The sequence below is a fragment of the Schistocerca serialis genome, chromosome 4 (genome assembly GCF_023864345.2).
Source record: "Schistocerca serialis cubense isolate TAMUIC-IGC-003099 chromosome 4, iqSchSeri2.2, whole genome shotgun sequence".
Taxonomy (NCBI): domain Eukaryota; kingdom Metazoa; phylum Arthropoda; class Insecta; order Orthoptera; family Acrididae; genus Schistocerca; species Schistocerca serialis.
In genome coordinates, this window is record NC_064641.1 from 25,466,727 (window position 1) to 25,483,086 (window position 16,360).

The 16,360-nt window shown below is 38.9% G+C and overlaps 1 protein-coding gene across 1 annotated transcript in view; it reads right to left on the reverse strand.

Annotated features, from left to right (window-relative positions):
- Positions 1–16,360, reverse strand: part of LOC126473346 (mediator of RNA polymerase II transcription subunit 1) — a 221,400-nt gene that overhangs the window by 103,986 nt on the left and 101,054 nt on the right. Inside the window, exon 9 of the mRNA XM_050100343.1 lies at positions 1,857–2,094. Coding sequence (XP_049956300.1) covers positions 1,857–2,094 — 238 coding nt within the window. The remainder of the gene's footprint in view (positions 1–1,856; positions 2,095–16,360) is intronic.

Below are 16,360 nucleotides of genomic sequence, written 5' to 3' on the forward strand. Positions count from 1 at the left end.
CAATACGTTCAGCATATCATTTGCTTTTTAAAACAGTATTGAAGAATTTACAGATCCCATCTCCCAGATATATTTCATATATTAAGCTCCTCATTCAGACTGTGAGCAATGAAAAACATCCATAGTAACTGCTACCTTCATACTTCCACTTGACCCCTCATGGTTCTTTGTACACAAGGGCCAATGGAAACACTTTTTCTCTTCATTGCCACCTACTAAGGTGTACCAATGCCAATACTTGGTGAGAACTTCAAAATCCAATACCTTACCTGTACCAACACTTACTGCACTACTAAATCCATTTTTGGAAGTTTGAGCCTTTTCTGCCATGACCCATCAGATGCTAGACAAAAGTGTGTTCCATCACTATCATTTACAGCTTCTGCAGCTGCAGTTTCATAGATTCTGTTGCAACAGAGTCTATGTATTTGCCAACAATTTCAGAGTACTACTCATATTGTGTTAGTGGGTTTGGTATGTTCAAGAGAGCACAAAGTAGTTTACACTATGACAACCTTTCCCCATACACTTAACTCCATATAATGACCTCACATTGGCTCCACATAGTTCATTATCTGAGCATTAAAAATGGCTTATCAATTCCACCATTTGTGCACATAATTTTCAGTTCACAGAGTACTCCATTCCTAGCAGTTACAACTTCAGAAAGCACTATACCCCCACCATGTAACTTCCATGCCGCAAGCTCTTTCAACACTGATATTAAAATATTCAGATCTATAATTAAATTTTCACTACTGCCTTCACTGATACATAATGTATATCCTACATATAAGCTTGCAAATTTTTTTCAGTGCACTGGAAAGGTTGTCCACAGTCTTCTCATTACTACAACTGTCACTTTGACCTATTTCACTGCTGACCACAACTGTGTAGTTCTACAGTATCTGTTTCCTTTGTTCCGGTGTATCTCTGTGTCAGTTATTATAAAATGATAGCAACAATGCATAAATGATAAAGCCCTTGTATGCAGAAGGAAAAGGTCTCAAGCTTGATTCTTGGTCCAGCACACATTTTAATCTGCCAGGAAGTTTTAAATCAGCACACAATCTGCTGCAGCAGAGTAAAAACTCATTCTGGAAACATCCGAAGGCTGCGGGCAAGCCATGTCTCCACAACATCCTTTCCCCTAGGAATACTAGTCTTGGTAGTTTTGCAGGAAACTTCTGTGAAGTGTGGAAGGTAAGAGATAAGAAACTGGTTGAAGTAAAGCTGTGAAGACAGGTCACGAATCGTGCTTGGGTAGCTCAGTGGCAAAGCACTTGCCCAAGACATGAGTTCAAGTCTCCATCTGGCACACAGTTTTAATCTGCCAGGATGTTCCTTTAAGATGCTGTCAATGATAATGTGTCTTTTCTTCTCAGTGATATGATTTCAAGAAGACAAACGAAGTTGAACTAAGAGTCTTGTAAACATTTGTAGCTATAATTTAGTCAATTCTATGGAATAGAAGAAAATAAACTTAAGATGCAGATGCCTATAGAAATATGTTTTAATTCATCAAACTTATTACTGTATTATGAAACTCTCCCCACCACCACTTCTCACAGGCAGCTACACATAAATTGCAGCTACACACAAATTATCAGACATTACACACAAAAGACTGAACTCGTTAATTCATCAGTAGAACACAGAAAATGTACAGCAACAGTGATAATGATATGCCTTAAACAGGTTAACTATTTATTTTCATGCCATTATTACAAAGAACATGAGCCTGCAGTATCTATCTCACATAAAAAAGCTTAAGCAAGAAAATGGAGAATACTGATAAATGGCAAAAATGGAGGCCTTTTGAAACCTAGCACCACAAAACTTTTAGCTGCACTCACCTCTGGAGAACTCTGCTAGCCATTTCAGCCACAGTTCCAGCATCACAGCCTGTTCCATAGACACGACACCGCAAATTACCAATGTCTGTCAACTCAAGTTCAGCAGTTGCCATATTCTCCTCTAATGGGTGCTCAAAAGATACAGAGAGGCTCTGAGCAGATAGTGCTGTCACTTCAAATACAGTAGGCAGCTCTTGTGATCCAGTAAGTGCCTTTGACGTATCATCTTTTTCCGCATCTGCTGAACATAAATACATCACAAAACATAAGAGCATATTTGGACATTACATTGCAAATTTGAATGTTTCCTCTGAAGAAGATGATATCTGCAGTGTATACAATCCTGTTACTACCCTTGCATCTATAAATGAGGTAGTAAGTACGATAAGAGCCCAAAGCACAGACACAAACTTCTGAGAACAAGAGATGTTTGTGAAAATCCGTCTTGTAGGCAAATCACCAGTCTCATACGTCTGACTTCTTTTTTAACCGAACCTCAATATCCCATATTTCCTGTGAAAAACTAATCTATCCACTTTATGTTACGAAATTTCAAGTAATATATCTTTCTTTTCTCAGACGTTATATCTGGTCAAAAATGGAAAGTGACGCGGACCTTGATCAAGCGTGACTTCCTTTTAACTGTACGGTATATGTTATATTGCATTTAGGAACTTTCGGGTAATTGAACATGTATCAATAATTACTGAGTTCTGTAGTTGTATGTATAAGTTTGGATGTAGCTGTATTGCATTGATGTACTGGTGGATATTGTGTGGTATTACTCCTGTAGTTGATAGTATAATTGGTATAATGTCAACTTTATCCTGATGCCACATGTCCTTGACTTCCTCAGCCAGTTGGATGTATTTTTCAATTTTTTCTTCCGTTTTCTTTTGTATATTTGTTGTATTGGGTATGGATATTTCGATTAGTAGTGTTAATTTCTTCTTTTTATTGGTGAGTATGATGTCAGGTTTGTTATGTGGTGTTGTTTTATCTGTTATAATGGTTCTGTTCCAGTATAATTTGTATTCATCATTCTCCAGTACATTTTGTGGTGCATACTTGTATGTGGGAACGTGTTGTTTTATAAGTTTATGTTGTAAGGCAAGCTGTTGATGTATTATTTTTGCTACATTGTCATGTCTTCTGGGGTATTCTGTATTTGCTAGTATTGTACATCCGCTTGTGATGTGATCTACTGTTTCTATTTGTTGTTTGCAAAGTCTGCATTTATCTGTTGTGGTATTGGGATCTTTAATAATATGCTTGCTGTAATATCTGGTGTTTATTGTTTGATCCTATATTGCAATCATGAATCCTTCCGTCTCACTGTATATATTGCCTTTTCTTAGCCATGTGTTGGATGCGTCTTGATCGATGTGTGGCTGTGTTAGATGATACGGGTGCTTGCCATGTAGTGCTTTCTTTTTCCAATTTACTTTCTTCGTATCTGTTGATGTTATGTGATCTAAAGGGTTGTAGAAATGGTAATGAAATTGCAGTGGTGTAGCCGATGTATTTATATGAGTGATTGCTTTGTGTATTTTGCTAGTTTCTGCTCGTTCTAGAAAGAATTTTCTTAAATTGTCTACCTGTCCATAATGTAGGTTTTTTATATCGATAAATCCCCTTCCTCCTTCCTTTCTGCATAATGTGAATCTTTCTGTTGCTGAATGTATGTGATGTATTCTATATTTGTGGCATTGTGATTGTGTAAGTGTATTGAGTGCTTCTAGGTCTGTGTTACTCCATTTCACTACTCCAAATGAGTAGGTCAATATTGGTATAACATAAGTATTTATAGCTTTTGTCTTGTTTCTTGCTGTCAATTCGGTTTTCAGTATTTTTGTTAGTCTTTGTCTATATCTTTCTTTTAGTTCTTCTTTAATATTTGTATTATCTATTCCTATTTTTTGTCTGTATCCTAGATATTTATTGGCATCTGTTTTTTCCATCGCTTCTATGCAGTCGCTGTGGTTATCCAATATGTAATCTTCTTGTTTAGAGCGTTTTCCCTTGACTATGCTATTTTTCTTACATTTGTCTGTTCCAAAAGCCATATTTATATCATTGCTGAATACTTCTGCTATCTTTAGTAATTGGTTGAGTTGTTGATTTGTTGCTGCCAGTAGTTTTAGATCATCCATGTATGGCAAATGTGTGATTTTGTGTGGGTATGTTCCAGTAATATTGTATCCATAATTTGTATTATTTAGCATGTTGGATAGTGGGTTCAGAGCAAGGCAGAACCAGAAAGGACTTAATGAGTCTCCTTGGTATATTCCACGCTTAATCTGTATTGGCTGTGATGTGATATTATTTGAATTTGTTTGGATATTAATTGTGGCTTTCCAATTTTTCATTACTATGTTTAGGAACTGTATCAATTCAGGATCTACTTTGTATATTTCCAATATTTGTAGTAACCATGAGTGGGGTACACTATCAAAAGCTTTTTGGTAATCAATGTATGCGTAGTGTAGCGACCTTTGTTTTTTAGCTTGATATGTCACCTCTGCATCTATTATCAGTTGCTCTTTACATCCTCGTGCTCCTTTGCAACAGCCTTTTTGTTCTTCATTTATAATTTTGTTCTGTGTTGTATGTGTCATTAATTTCTGTGTAATGACTGAAGTTAATATTTTGTATATTGTTGGTAGGGATGTTATGGGGCGATATTTAGCTGGGTTTGCTGTGTCTGCTTGATCTTTAGGTTTCAGATAAGTTATTCCATGTGTAAGTGTATCAGGGAATGTGTATGGGTCTGCAATGTAACTGTTAAATAATTTAGTTAGATGTGAACGTGTTGAGGTGAACTTCTTTAGCCAGAAATTTGCTATTTTATCTCCTCCAGGGGCTTTCCAATTGTGAGTAGAATTAATTGCTTGGGTGACTTCATGTTGCAAAATTATCAGTTCAGGCATTTGTGGCATCATCTTGTATGTGTCTGTTTCTGCTTGTATCCACCGTGCATGCCTGTTATGTTGTACCGGGTTTGACCATATGTTGCTCCAGAAGTGTTCCATGTCTGTTATGTTTGGTGGATTGTCTATTTTAATGTGTGTGTCATCTATTGTCTGGTAAAATTTCTTTTGGTTTGTGTTGAATGTTTGGTTTTGTTTCCTTCTATTTTCACTTTTTTTGTATCTTCTAAGTCGTTTGGCCAATGCTTGTAATTTCTGCTTCTTTTCATCTAATTGCTCTATCGCTTCTTGTTGTGAGATTTTACCTAACCTTTTTTTTTTTTATTCTCTGACATTTCATTTCTTATAAATTGCATTAGCTGTCCGATGTCTTTTCTCAGTTTTTCTATTCTGATCTGTAGTCTGTGTTGCCATGCTGGTTTTGTGGGTTTCTTCTGTGTGTTGGTTGGTTCTGATCTCTGCCTAGTGTGTATATTTAGTGTAGTGAGTGCTCCAATATAAACCAGTAGTTGTAACTCTTCCATAGTTGTTTTCATTTATTTTGTTGTGTATGATTGTGTTGATAGTTTTTATTGTTGTTTCGACTTGTGGGTTATTTGGTGGTCTATGCAAGAATGGTCTAATGTCTGTATTTGTGTCTTTGTATTCTATATATGTCAGATGAAATTTTTCTTCTATATCTAACATGTGTGTCGCTTCGTGTTCTACTTGTGCTTGTTCTGGTGGCTGTCTTAATATTTCGTTTTCCTCTGATTGTTTAATTGATGCGTGTTGTCCTTTGTTTGTTTGCTCTGGGATGTTTGAGTCCATTACTGTATTTTCTTCTTCTTCTGATTGCACATTATTTTGTTCCAGTATTTGTTGTACTTATTGTTTGATGTTTTCTAATTCTGACTGGGGTATCCTGTTATTTTTGATTATTACACGGATCTGATCAGCTAGTCGTTGTTCTGTTAAAAATTTTAATTCTGGGTATCTGGTGATAAATGTTGTGTATACTTGTGATCTGTATCCAGTTGTGTTGGTTCCTAGGTTTGTTGCTTGGTAATAACAGAACATGAGGTGTCGGTTAACTTCATCTGACCATCTCATCCTCTGTCTTTGTTTTCCTTCTAGGGTGGCTGCAGGAAGTATATCCTACAAAACACCTCTATTTGGATTTAAATCATTTTCCAGTTGGCTAGCAGTGTCGTTACCATTGTGGGCGGGCATAGGGTTCAAGTGTTGTCCCCGACCATGACGGCGCTTGTCCGAGGCTTCTTTAGTTCTGTCCTGAACCAACTAATCACACTAAAAGGGGGGTTAGCCCTATTAGTGGTTTGTTCTTTTCGTCGCCTTTTACGGCTGGCAGAACATACCGGAGGCCTATTCTTTTCCCGGGCCTCCACGGGATTTATTATTATTATTATTTCACTAAATTTTCATATATAGGCTAGAGACAATAGGTAACAGGTTTAAAGTTTGTAATTAATTTGCAACTAGAATTAGAACAAAGTTCAGATACTAAATGCACCACACACACAGTTATGACCTATTCAGACACTTCATGGGCTTCATTATCATCATTTTCTTCACTCACATTCTGTGGCTTGAGGTTCACATAAAACTGTTTGCCCACTTCAGGCTTGAAATCTAATTGTTTTGACGAGTCTCTGCGTTTCAAGGTTGACATTAGCCTTTTATCTATGTATATGTATGTATGTATGTATATGTATCTATGTATATCTATGTATATGTATATGGCCCCCCCCCATGAACCATGGACCTTGCCGTTGGTGGGGAGGCTTGCGTGCCTCAGCGATACAGATAGCCGTACCGTAGGTGCAACCACAACGGAGGGGTATCTGTTGAGAGGCCAGACAAACGTGTGGTTCCTGAAGAGGGGCAGCAGCCTTTTCAGTAGTTGCAAGGGCAACAGTCTGGATGATTGACTGATCTGGCCTTGTAACAATAACCAAAACGGCATTGCCGTGCCGGTACTGCGAACGGCTGAAAGCAAGGGGAAACTACAGCCGTAATTTTTCCCGAGGGCATGCAGCTTTACTGCATGATTACATGATGATGGCGTCCTCTTGGGTAAAATATTCCGGAGGTAAAATAGTCCCCCATTCGGATCTCCGGGCGGGGACTACTCAAGAGGATGTCGTTATCAGGAGAAAGAAAACTGGCGTTCTACGGATCGGAGCGTGGAATGTCAGATCCCTTAATCGGGCAGGTAGGTTAGAAAATTTAAAAAGGGAAATGGATAGGTTGAAGTTAGATATAGTGGGAATTAGTGAAGTTCGGTGGCAGGAGGAACAAGACTTCTGGTCAGGTGACTACAGGGTTATAAACACAAAATCAAATAGGGGTAATGCAGGAGTAGGTTTAATAATGAATAGGAAAATAGGAATGCGGGTAAGCTACTACAAACAGCATAGTGAACGCATTATTGTGGCCAAGATAGATACGAAGCCCACACCTACTACAGTAGTACAAGTTTATATGCCAACTAGCTCTGCAGATGACGAAGAAATTGAAGAAATGTATGATGAAATAAAAGAAATTATTCAGATTGTGAAGGGAGACGAAAATTTAATAGTAATGGGTGATTGGAATTCGAGTGTAGGAAAAGGGAGAGAAGGAAACATAGTAGGTGAATATGGATTGGGGGACAGAAATGAAAGAGGAAGCCGCCTGGTAGAATTTTGCACAGAGCACAACATAATCATAACTAACACTTGGTTTAAGAATCATGAAAGAAGGTTGTATACATGGAAGAACCCTGGAGATACTAAAAGGTATCAGATAGATTATATAATGGTAAGACAGAGATTTAGGAACCAGGTTTTAAATTGTAAGACATTTCCAGGGGCAGATGTGGACTCTGACCACAATCTATTGGTTATGACCTGTAGATTAAAACTGAAGAAACTGCAAAAAGGTGGGAATTTAAGGAGATGGGACCTGGATAAACTAAAAGAACCAGAGGTTGTACAGAGATTCAAGGAGAGCATAAGGCAGCAACTGACAGGAATGGGGGAAATAAATACAGTAGAAGAAGAATGGGTAGCTTTGAGGGATGAAGTAGTGAAGGCAGCAGAGGATCAAGTAGGTAAAAAGACGAGGGCTAGTAGAAATCCTTGGGTAACAGAAGAAATATTGAATTTAATTGATGAAAGGAGAAAATATAAAAATGCAGTAAGTGAAACAGGCAAAAAGGAATACAAACGTCTCAAAAATGAGATCGACAGGAAGTGCAAAATGGCTAAGCAGGGATGGCTAGAGGACAAATGTAAGGATGTAGAGGCCTATCTCACTAGGGGTAAGATAGATACCGCCTACAGGAAAATTAAAGAGACCTTTGGAGATAAGAGAACGACTTGTATGAATATCAGGAGCTCAGATGGAAACCCAGTTCTAAGCAAAGAAGGAAGAGCAGAAAGGTGGAAGGAGTATATAGAGGATCTATACAAGGGCGATGTACTTGAGGACAATATTATGGAAATGGAAGAGGATGTAGATGAAGATGAAATGGGAGATATGATACTGCGTGAAGAGTTTGACAGAGCACTGAAAGACCTGAGTCGAAACAAAGCCCCCGGAGTAGACAATATTCCATTGGAACTACTGACGGCCGTGGGAGAGCCAGTCCTGACAAAACTCTACCATCTGGTGAGGAAGATGTATGAGACAGGCGAAATACCCTCAGACTTCATGAAGAATATAATAATTCCAATCCCAAAGAAAGCAGGTGTTGACAGATGTGAAAATTACCGAACTATCAGCTTAATAAGTCACAGCTGCAAAATACTAACACGAATTCTTTACAGACGAATGGAAAAACTAGTAGAAGCCAACCTCGGGGAAGATCAGTTTGCATTCCGTAGAAACACTGGAACACGTGAGGCAATACTAACCTTACGACTTATCTTAGAAGAAAGATTAAGGAAAGGCAAACCTACGTTTCTAGCATTTGTAGACTTAGAGAAAGCTTTTGACAATGTTGACTGGAATACTCTCTTTCAAATTCTGAAGGTGGCAGGGGTAAAATACAGGGAGCGAAAGGCTATTTACAATTTGTACAGAAACCAGATGGCAGTTATAAGAGTCGAGGGACATGAAAGGGAAGCAGTGGTTGGGAAGGGAGTAAGACAGGGTTGTAGCCTCTCCCCGATGTTGTTCAATCTGTATATTGAGCAAGCAGTAAAGGAAACAAAAGAAAAATTCGGAGTAGGTATTAAAATTCATGGAGAAGAAATAAAAACTTTGAGGTTCGCTGATGACATTGTAATTCTGTCAGAGACAGCAAAGGACTTGGAAGAGCAGTTGAATGGAATGGACAGTGTCTTGAAAGGAGGATATAAGATGAACATCAACAAAAGCAAAACAAGGATAATGGAATGTAGTCTAATTAAGTCGGGTGATGCTGAGGGAATTAGATTAGGAAATGAGGCACTTAAAGTAGTAAAGGAGTTTTGCTATTTGGGGAGCAAAATAACTGATGATGGTCGAAGTAGAGAGGATATAAAATGTAGGCTGGCAATGGCAAGGAAAGCGTTTCTGAAGAAGAGAAATTTGTTAACATCCAGTATTGATTTAAGTGTCAGGAAGTCATTTCTGAAAGTATTTGTATGGAGTGTAGCCATGTATGGAAGTGAAACATGGACGATAAATAGTTTGGAAAAGAAGAGAATAGAAGCTTTCGAAATGTGGTGCTACAGAAGAATGCTGAAGATTAGATGGGTAGATCACATAACTAATGAGGAAGTATTGAATAGGATTGGGGAGAAGAGAAGTTTGTGGCGCAACTTGACCAGAAGAAGGGATCGGTTGGTAGGACATGTTCTGAGGCATCAAGGGATCACCAATTTAGTATTGGAGGGGAGCGTGGAGGGTAAAAATCGTAGAGGGAGACCAAGAGATGAATACACTAAGCAGATTCAGAAGGATGTAGGTTGCAGTAGGTACTGGGAGATGAAAAAGCTTGCACAGGATAGAGTAGCATGGAGAGCTGCATCAAACCAGTCTCAGGACTGAAGACCACAACAACAACAACATGGGCACTAGATTTAGCAAGGCATCTATAAACTGTATTTTGTGCCCCTATGGAAGTGAATATCTGAGAAATCGGTGAAACTGCTTTTCATGAATTTTCATATGTACAATGTGGGCCTACTGTACAGATAAAGCTGGTTCGCCAAAAGATCAACAGATAGGGTGACCAGGTTTTCTAACTGAAAATATGGGAGATTCTGTATCTTCAACTTCAGATCTCTAACTTAACCAACTTAATAATTTTGTTTTATGTGGCATTTCTAGAAATTAATTTCATAAAATTTTAAAGTTTTTCCTCAATCTGTCTGGCGTTCAGCAAAAACAGAGTGCAGCTCTCACTTAAAATTGTTTGTCAATCTCACCAAAGATAAACTTAACTCTATTAAGAGGGGCATTCAGACATGCCATAAACACCAAAGACTGGTCAACCATACCTGTCTCAACTCTCCACATACAAAGCAACACTTTTCTCTCTGTTGTAAGGTTCTCCCATTCCAAAATGATATGACAATCAGCAAGAAAGTGGTAGGTTGTGATCCCTGCAATAGCTGAATACCACCTACGACTGCTGCTCATGGAAGAAGAAGTTACAGACATATCTGAGCTCAGTATTTGGAGAGGACACATCATTAAATGAAAGAAATGGCTGCTGCAGCTACTGATGATGATGGTATGATCTCCAGATTAATGAGACATGGTATTTTATCCTCTTCTTCAAACTTGGGAAGAACTGTACACTCCTGAGTTGTTGTTGTAGTGTTGCACACACCAGCTGTGTAGAACTGAATTTCGATACAATGACAAGATGTCACCTTCTCAGGATCTTAAAATCCAGACAATTCCCGAATCTCTTGTGGCATGCCTGGAGTTGGCTACACAACAGTCTTTCTTGCACAGGCATCTTGTAATGATATTGAAGGTCTGTGTTACTATATGGAGGGTTAATATCCTTTGACAGCTGCAAAAACTGGGCATCCAAGGATGTAAGTCCACCACTACATGGTCCACTCTGTTTCCATGTTATTCTGGATATCAACTGGCTATCTTACATCTGGGCATTTAGAAAAAGAACAGTTTCCCTCAAGATAGTGTATTAAATATGATTGCGTTTGCTGTCACCAACAGTATAACAATTAAGTATGATTGTGTTTGCTAACACTAACAGTATGACATCAACTGTAGGAAGTCCTATCAGATTTTTTATTTTTGTAAATTATTTCTCCTTCTTTTACCCTTGCTCCAACCTTGCATCAAGAACCCATCAGTTGCAACCGACAATTAGAAAGCCTCCGGAATCATTAGGGGAAAAGGTTTTAAGAGTGGCTGATGGAACAAAATCAAAGAAATATCAAAGAACAAAGATGATGCATAACTTTGTCAGAGTGCTCGGAAGTTTACATCTCGCCAAGGGCAGAATGCCAATTGTACAAATGTAATTTAAGTCACTAAACACAGACTGACATTTAAAGAATTTACAAAATTTCTGAAAAGTTGTTGGAGGGTACCTGTAAGCTGTTGATTTAATGGATTAGATCTCAAATTGTTCTGTTCTGTTGTTGTTGTTGTTGTTGTTGTTGTTGTTGTTGTGGTCTTCAGTCCTGAGACTGGTTTGATGCAGCTCTCCATGCTACCCTATCCTGTGCAAGTTTCTCCATCTCCCAGTACCTACTGCAGCCTACATCCTTCTGAATCTGCTTAATGTATCCATCTCTTGGCCTCCCTCTACGATTTTTACCATCCACGCTGCCCTCCAATGCTAAATTTGTGATCCCTTCATGCCTCAGAACATGTCCTACCAACCGGTCCCTTCTTCTAGTCAAGTTGTGCCACAAACTTCTCTTCTCCCCAATTCCATTCAATACCTCCTCATTAGTTATGTGATCTACCTATCTAATCTTCAACATTCTTCTGTAGCACATTTCAAAAGCTTCTATTCTCTTCTTGTCTAAACTATTTATTGTCCATGTTTCACTTTCATACATGGCTACACTCAATACAAATACTTTCAGAAATGACTTCCTGACACTTAAATCTATACTTGATGTTAACAAATTTCTCTTCTTCTGAAACGCTTTCCTTGCCATTGCCAGTCTACATTTTATATCCTCTCTACTTCGACCATCATCAGTTATTTTGCTCCCCAAATAGCAAAACTCATTTACTAGTTTAAGTGTCTCATTTCCTAATCTAATACCCTCAGCATCAACCAATTTAATTCGACTACATTCCATTATCCGCGTTTCGCTTTTTTTGATGTTCATCTTATATCCTCCTTTCAAGACACTGTCCATTCCGTTCAACTGCTCTTCCAAGTCCTTTGCTGTCTCTGACAGAATTACAATGTCATCAGCAAACCTCAAAGTTTTTATTTCTTCTCACTGGATTTTAATATCTACTCCAAATTTTTTTTTCCTCCTGTTCAATAAACAGATTGAATAACATCGGGGAGAGGCTACAACCCTGTCTCACTCCCTTCCCAACCACTGCTTCCCTTTCGTGCCCCTCCACTCTTATAACTGCCATCTGGTTTCTGTACAAATTGTAAATAGCCTTTTGCTCCCTGTATTTTACCCCTGCCACCTTTAGAATTTGAAAGAGAGTATTCCAGTCAACACTGTCAAAAGCTTTCTCTAAGTCTACAAATGCTAGAAATGTAGGTTTGCCTTTCCTTAATCTTTCTTCTAAGATAAGTCGTAGGGTCAGTATTGCCTCACGTGTTCCAACATTTCTACGGAATCCAAACCGATCTTCCCCGAGGTCGGCTTCTACCAGTTTTTCCATTCATCTGTAAATAATTAGCGTTAATATTTTGCAGCTGTGACTTATTAAACTGATAGTTCAGTAATTTTTACATCTGTCAACACCTGCTATCTTCGGGATTGGAATTATTATATTCTTCTTGAAGTCTGAGGGTATTTCACCTGTTCATACATCTTACTCACCAGATGGTAGAGTTTTGTCAGGACTGGCTCTCCCAAGGCCGTCAGTAGTTCTAATGGAATTTTTTCTACTCCTGGGGCCTTGTTTTGACTCAGGTCTTTCAGTGCTCTGTCAAACTCTTCACGCAGTATCGTATCTCCCATTTCATCTTCATCTACATCCTCTTCCATTTCCATAATATTGTCCTCAAGTACATCGCCCTTGTATAGACCCTCTATATACTCCTTCCACCTTTCTGCTTTCCCTTCTTTGCTTAGAGAGATATATACCACATAAATTAATAAGTGATGGTACTGATCCCCCCATAGTACACAAAACGGGTCAGATCACTGTTGCAGAAGCAACGAAAAAAGCAAGTCAAATTTAAAAGAACGCAAAATCCCCGAGATTGGCAAAGTTTTGCAGAAGTTTAAAATATAGTGCATGCTTCAATGCAAGATGCTTTTAATAATTTCCATAATGAAACTCTGACTCAGAATCTGGCAGAAAACCGAAAGATATTCTGGTCATACATAAAGTACACCAGTGGTATGATGCAATAAATATCTTCACTGTGCGATAACAATGGTGAAGTCACTGATAACAGTGCCACTAAAGCAGAGTTATTAAACATGGTTTTCTGAAACTCCTTCACCAAAGACAACAAAGTAAATATTCATGAATTCCAATCGAGAACAACTGCCAAGATGGGAAACATAGAAGCAGATATCCTCGGTGTAGTGAAGCAGCTTAAATCACTTAACAAAGGCAAGGCCTCCTGTCCAGATTGTATACCAGTCAGGTTCCTTTCAGAGTATGCTGATACAATAGCTCCATATTTAGTGATTATATACAACCACTCACTCACAGAAAGTTCTGTACCTAAAGGCTGGAAAATTGCTTAAGTCACATCAATACCCAAAAAGGGAAATAATAATCCGCTGAATTACAGGCCCATGTCACTAACATCGATTTGCAGTAGGGTTTTGGAACATATACTGTGTTCGAACATTATGAATTACCTCGAATAAAACGATTTATTAACACACAGTCAGCTCAAATTCAAAAAACGTAATTCTTGTGAAATATAACTAGCTCTTTATACTCATGAAGTAATGAGCACTATTGACAGGAGATGTCAAATTGATTCCATATTTTTAGATTTCCAGAAGGCTTTCACCACTATTCCTCATAAGCATCTTCAAACCAAACTGCGTGCCTATGGAATATCGCCTCAGTTGTGCGACTGGATTCATGATTTCCTGTCAGAAAGGTAACAGTTCATAGCAATAGATGGAAAGTGATAGAGTAAAATAGAAGTAATGTTCGGCGTTCCCCAAGGAAGTGTTATATGCCCTCTATTGTTCCTGATCTATATTAACGACATAGGAGACAATCTGAGTAGCCGTCTTAAATTGTTTGCAGATGATGCCGTCATTTGCAGTCTTATAAAGTCATCAGATGACCGAAACGAATTGCAAAATGACTTAGATAAGGTGCCTGTATGGTGTGAAAAGTGGCAATTGACCCTGAATAAAGGAAAGTGTGAAGTTATTCACATTGGTAATAAAATAAATCAGTTAAATTTCAATTACGCGATAAGTCACGCAAATCTTAAGGCTGTAAATTCAACTAAATAATTAGGGATTACAATTACAAATAACCTAAATTGGAACGATCACACAGATAATGTTTTGGGTAGAGCAAACCAAAGACTGTGATTCACTGGCAGAACACTTAGAAGGTGCAATAGGTCTACTAAAGAGACTGCATACACCATGCTCGTGCGCCCTGTTCTGGAGTACTGCTGTGTGTTGTGGGATCCGCGTCAGATGAGACTGATGGATGACATCGAAAAAGTTCAAAGAAGGGCGGCTCGTTTTGTAATATCGCAAAATAGGGGAGACAGTGCCACAGACATGATACATGAATTAGAGTCGCAATCATTAAAACAAAGGTGTGTTTCATTGCGATAGGATCTTCTCATGAAATTTCAATCACCAGTTTTCACCTACAATTGCAAAAACATTCTGTTGGCACCCACCTACATAGGGGAAAAGATCATCACAATAAAATAAGAAACATCAAGGCTCGTACAGAAAAATTTAAGTGCTCGTTTTTCCCGCATACCGTCCGAGAGTGGAATGGTAGAGAGACAGCTTGAAGATGATTCACCGAACCCTCTGCCAGGCACTTTATTGTGAATAGTAGAGAAATCAGGTGGATGTAGAGAGAAGGAGCATACTGCTGACATCAGTCTTGGTCTACTGAAGGGCCACCAACTCGCTTCCCAGGTCTGATGTCAGCATTGCTGAATTCCAATGCAAGTACCGTCGATCTGGGGCGGGGGCCAGTTGTCCACTGACGTTCGCTGGCCTGCTGTGTCCGAGTGGGCGTGTGTCTCTCACTGACAAGGAGAAATGTAATTAAACAATGGAAAATCCAGGATGGAGTGTAATCCAGGATGTAATGTGTGGTTTCAGCTCTCTGAGACTGCATACATGTGTGCAAGTTGCGTCCAGCATCTCCGCTATATGGTGAGTAGAAATGTAATTAAAAGTGATAAGTACCTCTTCAACCACCAGTCTGTCATTGGGTCGCACCACCTCCCACAACTCAGCCCCACCTTGGCCAGCCAGGCCCTACAGAGCAGTGTCAAGAGAACTGACGTCACCACAAGTGAACAGCAGAGGGTTTGCCACCCACCACAGCACATCTGAGCTGCAGCCTATCAGCCCACAGTATCTTCATTGTGGGGTGAGTGAAACTGTTATTTGTGGTTTGTGACAGAAATGGGGTCGAGAACTGAGGGTCACTGCAATTTCAAAGTTATTTTTGTGAGACCAGAAGAACCAGTGGCCGTTTGTCGATTCAAGGGTAATTGTAAGGATCAGTGGTTAAAGCCTGCCAGATATACACAGTGTAATTTGCTAGGGCATTCTGCCCCTTGTGCCGAGTATGTGGCAGCTTTATGTTTTACGTGTCATCATTTTGGCTGTAGGACGAGACAATGCAGGGAGTTGAGATGGCTCATTGTTAGAAATAAGGGACAAGTATTGTAGTACTGTTGATTACAGGTTGTTATTTTTGCCGTTATTATTAGGTTTATAAAATATGAGTACAAGTAGCGCAATTGCAGAATCAGAGACAAGGTGTCACCGGACCGGAAGGTGTGCAATCATTAGTTAATGAAGTAATATGGTTAAGAGCAGAAAATATGTTTCCAAGAAATGAGGTGACAGTGAGGAATGAGGATTTGAGATTATTGTGAGCACACAATCTAGGATTAGATCCAGCTGTTGAGAACCTTGTTACTCCTTTTTACAGTAGGGTATTTGAGGACGTGTTATAGTTTGTGGAGGACCTCTTATCATCTGCTGAGATAGGGGGTTAGTTAGGCAAGCAGTTGTTACAAGTAGCAAGATTGTGCCTTTCAGGAGAAGCAACATCCTCTATACAATGCACAGAAGCACTAATAAAAGCAAACTTTTAAGCAGTTAAAACAAGCATTATTGCATAGGTACAAGAAGCAAAATATTGTGAGTCTTTTTCATGAGCAACTACGTCTAATGAACCCACAGAGGATTTTTGAGACAGATTAGGAAAATTAATTGCAGA